This window comes from Vitis riparia, chromosome 4 (genome assembly GCF_004353265.1).
Source record: "Vitis riparia cultivar Riparia Gloire de Montpellier isolate 1030 chromosome 4, EGFV_Vit.rip_1.0, whole genome shotgun sequence".
Classification (NCBI taxonomy): Eukaryota; Viridiplantae; Streptophyta; class Magnoliopsida; order Vitales; family Vitaceae; genus Vitis; species Vitis riparia.
Genome location: NC_048434.1, coordinates 827,873 through 846,435, shown reverse-complemented (window position 1 = coordinate 846,435; position 18,563 = coordinate 827,873). Strand labels below are relative to the sequence as shown.

At 35.1% G+C, this 18,563-nt stretch overlaps 3 protein-coding genes across 3 annotated transcripts; 1 reads left to right on the top strand and 2 right to left on the bottom strand.

The window, feature by feature from the left end:
* Positions 1 to 12: 12 nt before the first annotated feature.
* LOC117913437 (serine hydroxymethyltransferase 3, chloroplastic) lies at positions 13 to 4,779 on the bottom strand. The gene is made up of 12 exons (XM_034828414.1): positions 4,680 to 4,779; positions 3,815 to 4,062; positions 3,137 to 3,332; positions 2,874 to 3,048; positions 2,662 to 2,779; positions 2,451 to 2,563; positions 2,174 to 2,296; positions 1,340 to 1,444; positions 1,146 to 1,232; positions 958 to 1,065; positions 644 to 716; positions 13 to 554 (listed from the first exon to the last, which is right to left on the bottom strand). The coding sequence occupies exons 2-12, from the start codon at positions 4,026 to 4,028 to the stop codon at positions 280 to 282; spliced, it is 1,587 nt and encodes a 528-aa protein (XP_034684305.1). The 5' UTR covers positions 4,029 to 4,062; positions 4,680 to 4,779; the 3' UTR covers positions 13 to 279.
* Positions 4,780 to 5,944: 1,165 nt separating this feature from the next.
* On the bottom strand, positions 5,945 to 11,737 carry LOC117913633 (PITH domain-containing protein 1). Its single transcript, XM_034828656.1, has 9 exons — positions 11,505 to 11,737; positions 9,203 to 9,283; positions 8,844 to 8,893; positions 7,970 to 8,047; positions 7,732 to 7,789; positions 7,600 to 7,649; positions 7,183 to 7,291; positions 7,041 to 7,102; positions 5,945 to 6,186 (listed from the first exon to the last, which is right to left on the bottom strand). Exons 1-9 carry the CDS (start codon positions 11,586 to 11,588, stop codon positions 6,144 to 6,146), a joined length of 615 nt encoding a protein of 204 aa, XP_034684547.1. The 5' UTR covers positions 11,589 to 11,737; the 3' UTR covers positions 5,945 to 6,143.
* Positions 11,738 to 12,190: 453 nt separating this feature from the next.
* Positions 12,191 to 16,926, top strand: LOC117912525. The gene is made up of 3 exons (XM_034827134.1): positions 12,191 to 12,574; positions 13,536 to 13,694; positions 16,264 to 16,926. Exons 1-3 carry the CDS (start codon positions 12,206 to 12,208, stop codon positions 16,618 to 16,620), a joined length of 885 nt encoding a protein of 294 aa, XP_034683025.1. The 5' UTR covers positions 12,191 to 12,205; the 3' UTR covers positions 16,621 to 16,926.
* Positions 16,927 to 18,563: the final 1,637 nt, after the last annotated feature.

Below are 18,563 nucleotides of genomic sequence, written 5' to 3'. Positions count from 1 at the left end.
AAATCAAGCATGGAAGTAAAAACCCTTTTGGCATTCAGAAAACTATTCCATGTCCATCCACCATACAAGTGCTTATGACAAGGGGAAAAGAAATTAATAGACATGGCTGGCTTCCACCGTCTCTTCCTTTATCAGCAATATCAGTGAAAGTACCAAGTTATGATAATACAACAAAGTAGCATGCAAAAATCTCAGCAGTCTTCCGCATTATGCCAAATATCAACTTTGAAACTTTGGTCCTCTCAAATTAAGCACTACTTCTTTGTGAGTTTGTGCCGTTTATAATCCAGGCATTGGGAACTGGGTTGTGAGAGTTTCGACTCTCCTCTGCAAATCCGACACCCGGTCTATCAAAGGGAAATCTGGGGATGTTACAAACTTCATGAAGTCTAGGAGCTTTGATCCTGAAACCGATTTTTTTGCTTCAAGAGATAGCTGCACGCCCTCGTGAATGAAATCTGCAGTTGCTATGAATTCCTTCTCGGAGAATCCCCTGGTGGTCATAGCAGGTGATCCGATGCGAATGCCACCAGGCACCAGGGCACTCTTGTCGCCTGTGATTTTAACATTTGGAGCAGGTAGAATAAGGTGGAGAAAAAGAGGAGTCAGAGGAATATAAAAGGGATGAAGGATTGAAGTTTACCAGGCACTGAATTCTTGTTGAGGGTGATAGAAGCCATGTCAAGAATCTTCTCCGCCCGAGCCCCATCAATACCCTGTTGATGGATGACACATGGATTACTATTAAACTGAGTGAGTCGCAGGAGAAGAAATGAAATGGGCAGTTGTAATGAGATTCATTGATATAGTTAAATATCCATCTACTTAATCATTATTTTGAAGATTTTTCACAATCAAGTAAAAAGCAGCCTCCACAAGTAGAGAGTATTTATGAGTGGCAAAAAATCAGCTTAAACATGAAAGATTGAAAACATAGGATAGATACCAGAAACTTACCAATGGCCTAAGATCCACAAGAATAAGGTGGTTATCACTTCCCCCGGAAACCAGGTTATATCCCAATTCGATTAACCGGCCAGCAAGAGCTCTACAGTTTGACACTACCTAAAAGACACCACACAACGCTGAGTTATATGATAACACAAGTGGAACCAGATTCTAATAATGGAAGGAAAGTGTAGTACCTGGTTCTGGTAAGCCTTGAATTCTGGGGATTGGGCATGCTTTAAGCAGACTGAAAGTCCCCCGATTGTGTGGTTATGAGGACCACCCTGTAAAGAAAAATCATCACCTTTCATTTATTTCATAAATAGCAACCAGAGAAGGAAATAGAGGTTCACATAAGCAAAAAGGCAGCATAGAGACTACTCCAACAAACCTGTAAACCTGGAAAAACAGCATTGTTGATGGCAGATTCCAAGTCAACTCCCAGAACAGAATCTTTCTTGAAGAAGATCATGCCACCTCTAGGACCTCTAAGAGACTGGATAGAATCATCCAAGTTAATTAAGTCAAGCATGTGAAGATTGCAATGGAAAAATATATGCATACACATGTATAAGGCAAGTTCACAAATATACCAGTAGAAACTTCCTCCTTCCCAACGCAAAGGATCATTCATACAGAAAATCCATTCTAATTCTTGTGGCTACTCATGTGCATTGAACATTATATACCAAACTCGCAGAAAGAGAGGGCAAATACATACAACAACGGATTTCAAAATAATAGATAAAAGTGTATAAACAATGAACCTTAGTATTAATCATTTGTCTTGACAGTGTCAACCCCTTCATGATTTTCCTCTACCACAATAACTACTTTTTGTGCTATAATTAAGAAATTGCAATGTTCAAGATAGAAGATTAAAAAAATTAGAACAATTTTGCAATCAGTTATTTTATAAAACTGGTGCCCCGGTAAATTATAGTTAGCTAAAAATTGAACAAAGACACAGACTATACTGAATAAATCAGGACCCATACAGAAAAGAAGTCTCTACACAATATACTACACTACAAAATTATCAAATGAGGACCAAGTTAGACAGCTAAAAATGTAAATGCATATGCATAACATTGATAACTTATTCTCAATTTGTCTTATTAAATAAATCAAAATAAGTTAAGAAAACCACAAGTATGATACACAGCATTGGCACAAATGAGGATGAACCTAGTACAAAATAACTTCAAGATTGTTCAATTTGTACCTTGTGTGTTGTTGTTGTCACAATATCACAATACTCAAAGGGGTCAGCAACCACAGAAGCAGCAACAAGTCCACTAATGTGAGCCATATCCATCATGAGAAAAGCACCAACACCATCTGCAATCTTTCAGAGCATATCAAGTGCAACTAATATTAGATTAAGAAAAAAAAATATAGGGAAAAAAACAAATTTAAAGAAAATGTAGAAAAATACATTTGAATACTTATTACTAAGAGTACTATCATTGAAGAGCAAGCATAACTACATATACCCATACCTTCCTCATACGAGGATAATCAAAATCTCGAGGATAAGCACTAGCACCAGCAATAATGAGTTTTGGTCGAAAAAGATTAGCTGTTTTCTCAAGCATGTCATAATCAACAAGACCTGTTTGAAAATTTGTAAACTTCAAATCAGGCACAAATCCAATCACATAAGTAGACCAACTATCCTACAGTAAGTTAAAAACAATAAAGATGCAACACCTGTAGATTCATCAAGTCGATAAGGCATAGACTCAAAATAAATTGATGTGCCTGATACCCGTCTTTTAGGAGTCATGAAACCATGAGACAAGTGGCCCCCATGAGGTAAGTCCAAGCCCTAAGTATGGTTTACAAGTGTGATTAGTGTGGATCAATACAATCCAAAACAAATTCCAATGATCAAAGGCAATATTAAGCAAAAAACAACTTACCATGATTCTGTCATGTGGATTAAGAAGGGCAGTGTATACTTCAAAGTTAGCTGGAGAACCAGACAATGGTTGAACATTGACACCCCACTTCTTTCCATCTAAGTGGAATGCTGCCAAAGCCCTCTTCTGACACAGAGTTTCCAGCTCATCAATGAACTCATTACCACCATAATACCTGATACGTTGATTTGACCAATGGGATCAAGCAAAAGCAGACTGAATGCAAGAACAAAAACACTTCCACGAAATAAACCATGTTTTACCTTTTACCAGGCAATCCCTCAGAATATTTGTTTGTGAGGCAAGAACCAACAGCTTCCATCACTGCCCGGGATGTGAAATTCTCTGAGGCAATAAGTTCTAAGCTTTTCATTTGCCGTTGCTTTTCCTTGTAAATAATTGCACACACTTCAGGATCAGCTTCATTCAGGCCATGGTCAATAAAATTGACTCCACTACCTGCATAACAAAACATTCCATGCATAAGGAATTAGTGTTCAAGTTCTCCCAAAGAAGGGCTAATGTCATCTGCAAATTTACTTCCAACATAAATCATATGCAAGAAGCAACTATAAACCAATAATTAAAGAGTGACCACAAGTCATCTAGCAGAAAGCATGTACTGTCTTACAGTTATTCGGAATAGAGATGATATATCAAATTCATGCAATTTTCACACAGAGGGCAAAACTCAAAACCACTGGATTGTTTTTTTATTGTATCATGCTATTGCTTTATGCATATGGTTGCAAGCCCACTCCCAACCAGAGCAATAACAACCCCAATCCCCTGCAACCCGAGAACACATGCATGAAATAAAAAATATCTTTCCAAACAATGTCCGCAAGAGTCATGAGAAGACAGCCACATAGACATTTAGAATATGAAAACAAATTAAATATAAACTGGTGCCAAATATTAATATTCAAAAGAATCCTTACCTCCATTTCCAGGCACAGTGACAGACACAGAGGAAGGTGGCTTCCCAGTAACCAAGCTTCCTTTGATATAAGATCTACATGGCTTAACCGAGTTCAGTTTAATTTGGTGAGGGAACCCATTGACAGTAGACCCATTTGGAGCAAAACTTGACCCCTTAATCCAAATGGGCTGTTGCAGAGAACCCATAGCAGCAGTTCCACTACAAGCCTGCATTCTGGCTTCTAAGATGATGCCTTGCAGAATTCCTCTGCACTCCAAAAAAATAAAAAAAATCCATGATTAAGAACATGGGATTAAACTCAATACATAAACATCAATATGCAAATTTCAAAGCATGCTAAAAATTAGTTCCTCCGTTTAAAATACCCCAGGAATTGAAATTCCAATCTCTTTGCTCTTCCACCATTTCAACGCCAACCAAACAGAGCATCTGAAAATAGACCCTAGAGCAAAGGGTATCTTGCGTTCTCTCTTTATAAACAGGTAAAAGGAAGAAGACGAATAATCCAACGCTCAAAAATCTAGCTTCTTTTATTTTTCTATCTTTTCTCGGCAAACAAACAGACCACAAGAAAGTCCAAAAAAAAACACACACTTGCAAAAAGGGAGAATAAAACTGTCTTGCGATGGAAAATGAAAGTCATTCATGGCACGAAAAGCAATATATAACATAAACCAAGTACAGCATCCTTTCAGTTTAGGAACAGACATAAAAGAACAAAAATTAAAAATTAAAAAAATCCTTTTTATTTCCCAGCAACCAAACAGAGGAGTAATAGAACCTTTACTTGAATTTACAGCAATAGAAATAAATACAAAATAGAAATTCATACAGGCCTTGAATCAAAGGAAAATGAAACCCACCTGAGAGTCGAAGTAGAGCTTCCTCCAAAGTGATGAGATGGACTAAAACCCTAATTCTTAAAAAGGGAGCCACGCTACGCTAAGTAGAAATAATTATAAATAAATAAATACCACAGTGGGAGCAGCCACGTGGCGATGAATGGACAATATAGATTTGGATGTCAGAGGCACTGGAATGCGAAAATACTCAAAATAGAATAAAACAACAGTAGAAATGCCACGCGGACCAAATTATCATATGTTTATGCCACGTGGACCAAATTGATATAGAATTTTCAGTACTCTTGTGGATGATTTTTTTAAAGGAATAAATTAAATATATTTTACAATTGCCCATCTTTAAATCATTTTTCAAGATCGGAAAATCGAAATAGTTTGAAAGTGATTCCGAAAATACTTCTTGAAAATCAAATTTATCCTGGTGGGCTTGAACTTGTGGGTCTTTTTTAAGGAATATTTTGTTTTCTAAAGTAATTTTCTAATTTATTCAAATAAATTTAATTATTTTTAAAGTAGGAATACTTTTACATTGTATTTATATGGAAAATCCAATAAATAATTTTGAAAAAACAAAAATTGAAAAGCAAGTATCCAGTTGGATACACTTTCTATTTTTTTTTTTTTTAAATAACAAAGATATAATTTTTTACATCAATAAAAAGTATGAAAAGTATAGACTTCACCTTATATAATTTTTAAATTTAGAACAATAATTATTTTTTTTATGACTTGTTTTATATCCAATCCACCCCAAGATTCTTGTTACTTTAAAACCCCTATTAAGTAATATTCTTGCCATAAAAAAAATATCAATTTAATGTGATTATTAATTTATAAATAAATAAATATTTTTTTAATTGAGAGATTAATATGTTTTTACTATATAACATTTATAAATGTATAGTTTATAAATTCAAAATCAATGGATGTGGTTAACAGTTAATATTAAAAACCGACAATACTCTATAAAAATTATATGAATATTAATTATAAGAAGATAGAAAGACCGTTAAAAAAAGATAAATAGTATTAAAACTTAATCTCTTATAAGGCTTTCTTTTCATAAACTTCATTATTAATTTATCGAGATTTTAATATATATATATATATATATATATATATATATATGATTGAAGATATCATTAACAAATGATTTGCTCACATTTGAGAAGTAAGTTGATTGAGTGATCTTCAAGTGAGAAAAGAACTACTTGGCAAAATCATGAGCAGAAATAAAATGGATGAAATGTAATCCAAGTGGAGAATAAGGAAAACTTAAGCAAAAGAAGCTCTATAGAATTCAAGAGAAGTTGATAAAAGTTGTTGTCCCTTTTTAACAAGTGAAAATGGAAGATTCAAGTCTAATCTCCAGTAAAGCTTTTGAGTATGGAGTTGGCAAAGTAGAACACTGAGTTAGCTTGTTACTGTGGGTTTTGGAGAAGCAGCAGAGGGTGAATGTGTTCTTCATTCCACATGGGAGAAGCCAGCTCCACTGTCAGCCTTTGTCCTGCACACATGTATATAAGACCATTTTCAGGGCTATTCTGGGTATAAGCTTATTGCTCCCCCCCTTCTCCTTGTTAATTAGAAGCTAATTTCAAATGGGCAAACGACTTTCATTTAATCTGTTACTGGGCTTTAAAAAAAAATGGAAAAAGAAAAATCTTTTGGCTTTGGAAAAACCCTCATTCTAAACAAGGCCACAGCTTCAAATGGAATTGACGAAGCATTTGAAATTCTACATTTAAACCATCTAAAAAGAAGCAAAGGGGATTGATTCAGAAGGCAGGATGGCACCAAATGAAAAAGGCTTACTTCACCAAAAAAACAGTTTTTGAGAATAGATTTTAAAATAGTTCTTAAATTGTTTTCAGGAACAAAATCCTATTTGAGAACTCAAATATGAAAACAATTTTCTAAGCTTATTTTGAAGCGTATTTAACACTAACGTATAATGCAAAAGTTTCCAGAGAGTATTCTTCATTTTTTTCAATTGTTGATTAAAACATTTTACAAAAAGCAACTGAAAAGACCTTAAATTTATTTTAAAAAACAATTTGTTTCCAGAATAAGTTATCAAAAAATGATTTTCTATCAAAAGTTTATCAGATGTGTTTTCTAAATTAGAAAACTGTATTTTTAGGAACAATTACCAAACAGGCCCAAGCTTCCAAAAGTTTTTATAACATTAGTCAAATCCAAAGGTCATGCATTTATGCAGGTGCTGACATAAATTTAGCAAGCATAAGACATGAAAAAAGCATGATGTAAAGAACTAATGTATGTTTAAGCACAAATCAACAATTGTTGAAGAGCAACTGAACATTCAAAACCATCCCATGAAGGCAAACAATGACTTACTTGTGATCAGAAGGATTTGGAGTAATTTCATACACGATTGTTGCAACAACATCCCGCTTCAACTGTTAATTCATATCAAAAGAAAATCATCACTTGAAGCAACAACACGACCATGGCAACCTATCTTTGGCAATGAAATTACCTGGGTGGCTTCACCCTTCAACCCAATATAGCGTATCTGAGTTGTCTCAGCACCAAAGTTCTCAGGGAAGTGCAAAGTGAGACTTGCAACACCTTGAAATCTAGAATACCTGATTCAATGGATTGATACAATGTCATAAAGTAGAAAACAACTGTGTACAAAATGGGAGAAGAGCCCAGTAATATCTGTACAGATAAGCAATCATATTCCCAAGGGTTAGACCTGCCTTCATTCCTCTCCCTTACACAACCTTCCATTTTATCACACTGCTGAGAGCAAGCATTTGTTGTAAAAGTGATCAAATTAATATCACTGGCAGCAATGAGAACTAAAAAAATTCCATATCGATCAAAATAATCTATTCATAACCAATAGCATTTTGTTACGTCAACTAGAATTGAAGATGAGGAATATTACCGTGTCTGGTATTCTAGCATTCCTTGCAAATTCTCAGCCAAATCCCACTCCTTGAGGCAAAACAAACAAATGCTTCATATAGGGCTTAAAAATTATGTCCAAACTCTCTGACAAGCTAGGATCAGGTAATACCTGAATAGGTTGCATACTTTGAGCATCTGAAAAATCAATCCCATCTCGATTAATGAACCTGAATTTCAACAGGACAGACTTAGTTTTTTTCCCCCCTTTTTATTTGGAAGGAAAAACAATGAACTATACACAGCTGGTCAAAGAAACATTATCAAGTTCCCTCTTTATGTGAGGAACCCCGAATAAAAAACAAGCTCACTGTTACAATAATTCCATGGGTTCAGAAGGACAAACTTACGCTCTCATCTTGCAAGGACTTGTTCCATCAGCACCACCAACAACTGAAATACTTTTGATCTTAACATCTGATGTAAACCTATCACAATTAATTCCAGCAAATCAGAACACTTTTTCACCCCTCTAGGAAAAAAAAAATAACAATAAAAATAAAAAGATAGTAACACCAACAAATTAACAAATACAAATGAACATTAGTTATTCAGGAATTTATTTCCCTTTGTCCAAGAGTTAGGGTATACAACCACACTAAAAACACTTTTTTGGATGTTAGTAAACAAATAACCAAGAGGACAACAAAATTCTGAGTTTACCAAATGCAACATTACAACCAGACAAATTTCATAAGGATGAAATGATTCACATGATTTTCATCAAGCATGACAAGATACATATCACATAATTAGAAATGAAAAATATTGGCAGTAAAGCAATGCAATGAAGGGGAAATTAATTTGAGTTTATGGCCTGCATAAGCATAAAGCAATGTCTGATTTTCCAAGGGAAGGGTACCACCAATATATTGAAATAACAGATAAAATATGAAATCTAAAGCGTTAATGAAAGAGAGAAAAACCTTATGACATTCATCACAAGGTTAATTTCTTAATCTTTTGCTTAACTAGTCAAACCATGCTCTATGAGCAGCATACTTTTGGTAGAAAATAAATATATTGAGAGAAAAAGTAGAGATACAAAATCATAAGCCTTAAATGATGGACTGTCTAGTGACTACAATCTGATATCACTTTAGAGAAAGCCAAAATTTCATGGAAGATCTTGGATTTTGTTATTAGGTTCTAGGCTATTCTAAAATTACCTTTTTCATGCTAAGGAAATAGCAGCCTCTAAAAACAACAGAAGTTACCACTTACGGGATGAAAACAAGTAATTCAGGGTCGCCATCATTGCTTTCTAAATGTCCCTGTTACAACAAAGAGGATCATACTTCAAACACCTCGAGACCTCCAAATTTTCCATCAAATAAACCAGGCATGCTAAAATTGGTATTCCCTTATTGCAAAAGAATTGATACCATACACCAACAATTTTGGACCCCAGACTTTATTTTTGGAATAAAAAATTGTTGTGTTGTTCATAGTTGTAAAAGTAGTAAATGAGTTATATCAAAAAATTGTATCATAAATTAATTAACGTATAAAAAAATGAGGATTGAAAAGCAGACTGTCACTAAATAGATAAGGGAAAGGCATGCTCCACACACTAAACCTACCTCTGAAGAATTCAAACGCTGCTCCCAAGCTTTAAAAACTGACTTAACACTTCCTGGCACAGCCTCATTTAAAGCAGATACCTGTAAATCCTCGGATAGAAAAGTTGATGCATGACAATGGAAAATATAGGCAAAGAACTAGTCAATAGACATAGAATTTTCTCGACAAACAAACAAGAACCCACTAACATATATCATTAACTGAGGAAAGAAAACAAAGTTTAAAACAAAATGCACAAGCACACACATGGAAATATTCATGTCTTGCTAGATTTCATTAGTAGATATGGCAACAAAATGATTCATTAATCAGAGAATTCCTGCCCAGTGAAATATTTTCTGAATCAGGCCCCCAAAATTCCTCTCACATGGGCCTCCACTTTCTCTTCATAAGTCCATGAGGCTTAGAAAGTGAGATTCAATAAAAACTCGTTTTTATCACTCATCTATTTCCTATGTGGGACAAAGAGACTTAGGCAATCTTGCTACAGGCTTGTTCTCCAGATCAAATGACCCATTGAAAAGATCCCATAATTATTTCTTGTAACATCCCATATTTTTTCCCTTGAATGTTACAATGTCCTGGGCCATTGTGCAACTTATTAAAAGATGATCCCCCTTGCATCCTCCTTATAAATGACACAAAAATATAGAACCACCCAGTTTCTACTCACTGAATAATCAGCCATTTGAGTTTTTTCCTGCATAGTGACAACCAGCCACCATGCAGAGGACAAAAGAGTATCACGTCCTCCTTCTAAAAGAAGACTTTCCATTCTCACTATTATACATTAGAAAAGGATTTCAGCAATAATCTGCCATTGCTATTTCTTCATTTAGTCATGTCAATCCTAAATTGGACCTAATAGAATTTCTTGAAGAACCCTGCACTCAGTCTTAGTATGCAATCATGAAGTAACCTCATAAATCCAGGATCCTACTGCATCACCTCAACCAGATGAATGAATAATTTGCCACCATAACTTCCTGGTCAGGTGCTCATAATGTAAGTTCCAAAGCACATATCTCAGATATTCCTACCCATAACAAAATTAGTTTGCCCACTTAAGTAAATTTATCTCAGAGCATTAGCAATAAAGATCCCAGAGGAACACCAAGTTAGGGTGAAGGAAGAAAACCAGAAGTCATCCCACACCGGATTTCAAAAGGCTAGTCTTGCTCAGTCCACAACTAGCACCTTTTTACTTTTCCTCAAGTTAACCTTTGTCTTCAAACCACCTCAAAGCAAAAATAGATCTATGGTAAGTAATCTGTTACTGTTTCTCAATTCTCAACAACATAAAAGGTAAGAGTTAAAACCCTAGGAGGCTAGGACCACCCTTCCCATTCCATGAAAATAACATCCTCACCATTGCCTCCTTTGTCACCAATTTACTCAACATAACCAAGCCAACAAAGCCATGCAAAAGCTTTCACCTTAACAACTCTAAAGACGATGCTAACTACAAAAACTTGACCAAGCCAATATGATGGGCTGAATAGAGGATACTCATTAAATTACTAACTTTTTTATTTTTATTTGATAGGCAAGAAAGGTTGTATATATACAACAAAAGAAAACAGTACACTAGAATACACAGGACATATACAACGGGCACAAAATGGCAAGGCCACAAAAGAAATAACACAAAAATGACACTAATCAAGTAACTAACAAATAATGGGATATTCTATTACAATCCATGGACTTCCTAAAGAGATCGCACACTAAACATGGTAAGCCCAAATTCAAAGTAGCCCAGAGGAGTAAAACTTTTATACTAATCAAAGATATAAAGCAGTAGCAGTTCATGAGTTCTCACATTTTAGATTTGAAATATAAACAACTTGTTATACAAATTTTGTGAAAATACAAAGAGCATCAGGTATATTGCAGAAAATCAGAAATAGCAAAGGCGGAGGCGCAGACACCCACTTTCTCCCCTTTACCGATCAACAAGACTGAGTTCCGAACAAACATAACAATGATGAGATAACAGTCAGGGAACCCCTTAAAAACACAGCAACAAACAGAAGCCAAGCATCTCAAGGTTCCGATTTCCAATTTATGCAAATGGGTTGTTGTCAAAATACAAATTACTCATCTGGGCACATCAGAAACATTGATATTAATGCATAAAAATGAAATTCAGCCCAAGGGTTTATGTCGCAGTAATCAGAATCGGTTCTTCAAAACAAATCAAATCCTATCACAATACAGTGAGAAGCTCACTACCATTTACAATTTATAAAAAGGAAAATAAAAAAATAAATTAATGGAAAATAAGAGATGGGAATTCACCTTAGAGAGGTCTATATGTTTGTAGAGAGACCAATCAGCGGCACAATCGTGATCTTCACAGCTGTGGTCGTGTAAGCAAGCCATTGTTGGGTCCAATCTCAGTGCAGGGATAAAGAATTACACAGCAGAAGAACAAAAAAAAGACGAGCGTAGAAAGTTGCTTGGAAGAGGAGCCAACAGACGCCTTCGCTTTTTACTTTCTAGAACAATTGTCCCTTCAAAACGCATCGTTCCATTGGAAGGCTAAAGGAGTGATTGGCAGCCAAGTTACCATTCTTTTTGTTTGGACAGTAAGAATTTAAAGAAAAATGGAAGAATAAATAAATTAATTAATTTTATTTATTATTTCAAAATTACTTTTAATTATATTTTATTTTTTTATAATAAAACTAAATATAATAAAAAAAAATTTCTTAATATTTATTTATTTTTTCTTAATACTTTCTTGTTCATAAATGATTTTGATTAATAACATTAATATCCATATATAAATAAATAAAAATGTTATTAAAAAATTATTATGATAGTATTTGGCAGATGCTTATTGCTATAAATATAGTTCTATTAAACCCTAATTCCATATTAAAGGAAAACAATTATTATTTTTTTCTTCTGCTAAAAAATTCTCAATTATTGAAAATAATTTGAAAGGAAATCATGGAATAATTCCAATAAATACATAAATAACAGAAGGATAAACCATGCCGCTGAGAAGAATCATTAGAGGGGTCCGGAGGAGAGCGCAGGGGGAAATGGCGCAGAAGCCAAATCCGCAGGGTGGAAGTCGTGGGAAAATCGATGAGAAGAAAATGGAGGGCATGGAGGCTCAAAGCTCTTCAACACTTGCCTACGTTCTGAAACCCTCACAGTTGTTCAACGAAGACATACTCTTCTGCATCGATGTCGACGCTGAATCCATGGTGGAGATGAAGGTGACGGGATCCAAGGGGAGACCCATCACCAGAATGGATTCTATCAAGCAAGCTATTCTTCTCTTCGTCCATTCCAAGCTCGCCATCAACTCTGATCACCGCTTCGCCTTTGCTGCTCTGGGCAAAACCGCTTCTTGGGTATTTGTCTCTCTCTCTCCTTTTTTTTTTTTTTTTTCAAAATTGACTCTGGGGTTTTTTTTTCTTTTTGAACGATTCACTTCGGCGTTGTTGATTTTTGGAAATTAGGCTTCATGGGTTGCTCTCGTTTCCCCTCTATTTCTGGTTTCTGGTCTGTTTGGTTGGTGAGAAAATGAAGAAAGTAATAGGAGTGAAATTTCGGATCTCTACCACCAAAAGAAAGAAAGAAAGGAACTTCTTATCCTGCCTGGATGAATCTGCTTTTGGGTACTTCCCATTTCCATTTATTTTGCCCATATGCCAATCCTTGGTTTTTGAGAAAACTGAGGAAAAGAAAAGAACCCTTTTTTTTTTTTTTGTATTAATCTTGGAATATCCGTATCATGCTCAATTCTAGGGTGGCCGTATCAACCATAGCTTAGAGTCTGTCTTTTGTTAGGTTCCATATGTCTACTTTGGATTGAACTTTGATTTTCCTTTGGTTCGCATGTTATTGATTATGACCAGGGCTCTTGAACTTGTGTTCTGTGTTGTTTGACTATTTATAATGTTCTTATCCACCTAAAACTTGATGTTCTTCTTGACGAAGACAGAAAACTTTTGTACTCATACATTATTCGAATCTTGAGTTTCTCTCTGGCCTAGCCTAACGCTTGATTCTAATTCAATAAGATTGATAAAGAAAAATTCTAATCAATCAAATTTCTGCAATTCTCAAATATCAATTACCCATGGGCTTCATTTCAGAAGGGCATAACACACCTATGGCACAAAGTGTGCTCTGTGAAAATCCATTTTGAAACTGCATTAATTTTAATATTTTGTGAATTTAATGCATAAATTACGTTTAGGAGCTCTGGGGATCTTGCTTGAATAACTAAGCTATTTCCTTCTTCTTCGTTAAGGGCTGTTAATTGCTATTAATTCAGAGGTGTCTTGTTTCTTCTTCAATATTTTGAAGCTTCAGAGAGAGTTTAGCAGTGAAGTTGATTCTGCAATTGCTGCACTTCGGGGTCTGTCAGTTGATGGCTCTTGTGGTAATGCAGATCTGACCCAGTTATTCCGGGTAGCAGCTCATGAAGCAAAGAAATCTCGTGCACAAAATCGGATTTTCAGGGTGGTAAGCAAAGCTTCAATTCACTCAGTTACTTTTATATTTATTTGCTTATACAGTTATTTACTTATTTCTACATTGAGAAATTTTTTTCATTTATCTATTGCATCTTTGCTTGTGATACAGCTGTATTTGAGAGTGGTAGTAGAGAATGGTTTGGAGTATTTCTTCTCCCAATTGGTTCTCTATGGTATGCCTTTTGTTTATTTTTCCTTGTTCTCTAGGTAACATTGTAACTTAGACAGTGAACAGTACTGGGCCTGATAGTGAGCGGTGTCTTATAAACCCTGAGCACATTTCTAAATTCTATAGCTATGTCTTTGAGGTAATGAAATCCTATGGTAGTAGCAAATCATACATGGAGTACCTTTTTGAATAAGTATGGAATGGCTTTTGTTGTACAATTAGGAACTGATTTATTTGACTGAAGTGATACAAAAAAATTATTACTTTTCATCCCGAAGTAATTATTGCTAACCCATCCAGTGCTGGGGGATATGAGTTGCAGAATGTAATATCTCAAACCCTAACATGCTTAGACTAGTAGTTTAACCCAGAAGCTGCTTTATTTGACATTGTATCTAGCAACTAATTTCAAACACATATCTAATATAGTATCAAAACATTCATACCAAGGCAGGTATTTGGTATTTATGGAATGTTTGTGAACAGTAGTTAAACTGTTATGTTACCTATTTTTTTTTAAAAAGTAGTTGAAGTGTTATGTTTAGGCTGCATCTCAACTAGAGGCTTGAAATATTATCAGCTTTCCAAGGCTCCATTTGGGTCACATAAAGTACTAGGAAAAGGAAAAGGAGTAGGAAGGAATCTTGCATCTCTTGTTGGAAAATACAAAGAAAAATAAAATATAATGAAAATTATTTAGAAGTTTATATATCTTTTGAAATTCTTCATTCTTTGGTATAGAAGAGGAGAAAAAAAGGGAAATAAATTTGGAGAAGCTTGTGAGAATTTTATTTACTTCAAACTTATTTCTTATTCTCCTTGATTTCTTTTTTTTTTTATATATATAAATTTTTTCCCTTTCTTTCCTTTCTTTCCTACAAACTTTTCAAGGTCCAAATGAACTGTAATAATTCTTCCAATCAATGATTGGTGTGTTGAATACTTGTCAACAAAGGATGCCCATGTCCATCATGTTCAGCTCCTATTTGAACTCTCACCAAAGAGTCCACCCAATGCCTGGCACCTATTTGGATGGTTACCAAAGAGTCCACCTTTGTTTGTTTCAAAAGTGTGTATCAGAATGACTCTAGCAGGTAGGGGAACTCCTTTCTTCAGGAACTATCCAAACTACAAATTAAAAGGGGACCTACTTCCCTTAGATGTTATAGGCTCGTCTGTCCACCTTGGTGATTTTAAGACCATCTCCAATTGTTTTATTCTTCATAAAAATAATGTGCTTTATTATTCTGTGTTCATGTTCCATGAATCTTGCATGCAAATGCTCAAACTCAAAACATTGAAAATAATTTACTCAAAGTGGAAGTTGCTTATAAAATGGAGAACTCAAACACCAGTACTAGAATTCATATAAATTGCTTGATAGTGTTACATAACACAGTGACAAGTGTGGCTTGGGCTAACATAGATTCAATATGGTGAAACACATGTTCATAGCACAATTCATGATTGAAGGACTAGCATGAATTTGGATTAACAGGTGCAGTGGCACATGCATGTCCATGCACACCTATCCATTATGAAAGAAAAGCACATTTTCTTATTTCTAGCCACTAGGTTCAGGCTGCCACCTGGTGGGAACTAGTATTAATATATTTATTTTTGGGGTAGAACAATCGGATCAAGGGCTCAAAAACTCTTTCCTATGTGCTCTTTAGCTTTGGGCTAGAAAGTAATTAGACGGTGCCTCTATGTCTATTCCAGATTTTGTTATTGGTTGAGCTCTTTTTGATGTGGGAAATGTGTTTTTTGTTAACCTCTCTCTATCTATTTTGCCTTTTTGACACCTTTATATACTACCTATGTACCTTTGTGCTCCCCATTTTAATTAGGTGTTCTTAATAATATTACCTTTTGCCATATATATATTTTTGGGGTAGTGGGGAGGAAGGAGTATGGAGAAGGGAAGAAGTTATTCTGAGCTTCTATGAGGTAGCTCTCTAAAATATGGTTTCTATGAGTGGTCACTGAAGAAATGTTCAAAGCTAATGTTTGACCAGAAGGTGTAAGGAAAGCCACATGAAATTAAAACATTTCATTTTTTAATAAATTTTTATGGCACCAATAACGAGCTTTTGGCTTGCATCCTGGGTAAGGTCGAAATATTTTTGCCTATTTATCATGTGGTTTATTTAAGTAAAAAGATCATTCTTATTTTTTATCAATTTTTTTATTTCTGGATTTTGAAGTACTCGTTGGTGGTGGCTCCCATTTTTGCTCCATGTGATGTTGACATCATTTTGTGCAACGAATTTGTGAATCCAAATTCTGTAGAAAACATAATGGAATGTTCCTTTTCTTGTGGCTTCCATTTGCATATTTCCTACTTCATCCTTAAAAATATGACACTACAATATTCTTCCATGTACAGATCTTAATCTACTGCAGATCTTCTGCTCCTCCTCAGCATCAATGGCCTGCCAACCAGAAACTCTTCACTTTGGACGTGGTTTATCTCCATGACAAGCCTGGTCCTGAGAACTGCCCACAAAAGGTCTATGATGCGCTTGTGGATGCCCTTGAACATGTCAGTGAGTATGAGGGCTACATCCATGAGAGCGGGCAGGGGCTAACACGTGTCCTCTTCCGTTATATGTGTGTTCTATTATCACACCCCCAGCAACGTTGTCAACAAGACGACGTTGACATACCCAAGTCCCTCGCAAAGAAGTTGCCTGCAGCTGACTCCACCCCAGCTGAAGAAAGTGTGCCTGTATCCAGCAAATGAGTCTCTAAGAAATTAAAGTGTGTTTATGTTGCTTTTGGTCTTTTAATTTTTATGTGCATGCTTTTGGGGTTTTACAGAAAGAAGTTAATATGCATCTGTAGTTCAATGAGAATTTGCAAAATTTGCACCCACCTTTCTGTATAAATTGTGGAAGTATTATTCTTTGGGTCCTTGAAATGTGTAACAAAACTTCAAAGCTCTCAACATTCCATACTGTATTTTCATCTTAAGCTGGTGTTTGGAGAATGGGAAAGTACATCCTGGAAAATGGCTCAGAAAAAAAAGGATGATGCATCATTATGAATTTTTTGTTGAGTGCCCAATCCAGAGTGAAAAATGTTTATCATTTTATTTGTTTTTATAGTATCTAGTGATTAATATTCCCTTTGATTTCTGAAGCTTCAGGTGGATAATTTCCATGCACTGAACAATAATTTATGTTTATAATTGGAAACCCATTAAAAATATAATCATCTAGATGTGATTCTTGATAAGGTCTTACACTTATACAAAAAAGAAAAGGGTTTGAATTATACAGGGTGGCAAAAATTATTTGAATTCATTGAACAAATCTGAGTGTTGACGAATAAGAATTAGGGCTGGGTGTGTTACAAATTTTTTTAAAATGCGGGGACTGGTGAGCTGGAGGAGCAAGAAAATGGGGATTGTGATCCACCTCAGCATCCTCCTAAAGCATATTACTTTAAAATTTTGGATAAATCCAGAGCTGCCATTAAAGTGCTTTGATACATGAATCAGTCTAAGTCAATACTTTTCCCATTATCTTGTGTAGTGCTTATCAGCCACAACTGCTCATTTTCAACTCTTCTATGCCACAGCCCTTTGTTAATACTCGATTGATTAAAGAATCAAATACCTATATTTGAATCAAAATATTAAGAGTATTGGGTTCAATTATTGATTCAAAATAATGGAATCAGTTGGATTCAAGGGAGTTTGAAGAAGGAAAATGTAAATGCAGTCAATGGTTTTGTTGCAGGCCCAAGAGCCATATGAAGTCAGAAAAATATCTTAGAACTCCAATCAAATGGGTTGCCTTTTAATAATCATTTCTTGAAAATGACAAGGGCATCATCACGTCTGTTGATGGCATAGTTTTTGAGTATTTTTCAGCCCTACTGCCCTTTCATGAGCGGCTAAAGTTTTTCATTTTGAAAGAGTCTTTTCTTATACTCCCATTTGCTTTCTTCCCAAAATATTTTCCTTCATACTATAGAACTTACATATTCTATAGTAAATGGGACTATCTTAAGAAGCCCCACAGATATGGGAAAAGTCAGAACCTATACAGAAGGATCCTAATCACCCAAAAAAAGTCCACTTGTTTTATGGTCAGGATCATTTGATTGACTTGTCAGCTTTAGACTTTAATAGGTGGGGATGGATTGAATGTGGGTTTAATCCCCATTTATAAACCCTTAATCACACTATGATTACTAATAAATTATTTGTAATGCTTGACAGTGGGTTGCATCTTTTCATGGTTTTGTCCAAACTGTTAAGGGACTCTCACCCAATTGGAATTGCCACTTTTCCTATCTCCCTTGCCTGTAAAGTATGCATCAACCTGCATCAAGGGTCAACCCTCCTTTTTTTCCTTTTCTTTTCTTTTCTTTTCTTTTTTCCTAGGGCCCAAACACCCATTTGCAATTACCTGCTTTGCCACTGTTCACACATTTCAATCACTATTTCACCTAATGAAAGAGAAAAAAGAAAAAAGGGACAGTAAGTTTGAATTATTTGAATTTTATGGCCCTCGTAAATTAGATGCAGAATTTAGTTTGAATCAATGAAAATAGTTGTTTTTGAAGAGTTAATCCTACATGGGTACACCTCATATGCCCTTTAAGTGAATCCTGGGGTAGCCTAGAATAATACCCAACATTAAAAAAAACAGTGAATTATTGAACCAAGGTGTTATT

Coding starts and splice junctions, on each gene's coding strand:
- LOC117913633 (XM_034828656.1), bottom strand. CDS start 11,588: ATGGCTTGCTTACACGACCACAGCTGTGAAGATCACGATTGTGCCGCT. Junction 7,790..7,969: donor AGTCCTTGCAAGATGAGAGC/GTAAGTTTGTCC, acceptor GTTGAAATTCAG/GTTCATTAATCGAGATGGGA. Junction 7,292..7,599: donor ATGCTAGAATACCAGACACG/GTAATATTCCTC, acceptor CCATTGAATCAG/GTATTCTAGATTTCAAGGTG.
- LOC117913437 (XM_034828414.1), bottom strand. CDS start 4,028: ATGCAGGCTTGTAGTGGAACTGCTGCTATGGGTTCTCTGCAACAGCCC. Junction 3,333..3,814: donor CACTGTGCCTGGAAATGGAG/GTAAGGATTCTT, acceptor TTTGTTATGCAG/GTAGTGGAGTCAATTTTATT. Junction 2,297..2,450: donor ATTATCCTCGTATGAGGAAG/GTATGGGTATAT, acceptor ATGCTCTGAAAG/ATTGCAGATGGTGTTGGTGC.
- LOC117912525 (XM_034827134.1), top strand. CDS start 12,206: ATGCCGCTGAGAAGAATCATTAGAGGGGTCCGGAGGAGAGCGCAGGGG. Junction 12,575..13,535: donor TGGGCAAAACCGCTTCTTGG/GTATTTGTCTCT, acceptor AATATTTTGAAG/CTTCAGAGAGAGTTTAGCAG. Junction 13,695..16,263: donor AAAATCGGATTTTCAGGGTG/GTAAGCAAAGCT, acceptor TTCCATGTACAG/ATCTTAATCTACTGCAGATC.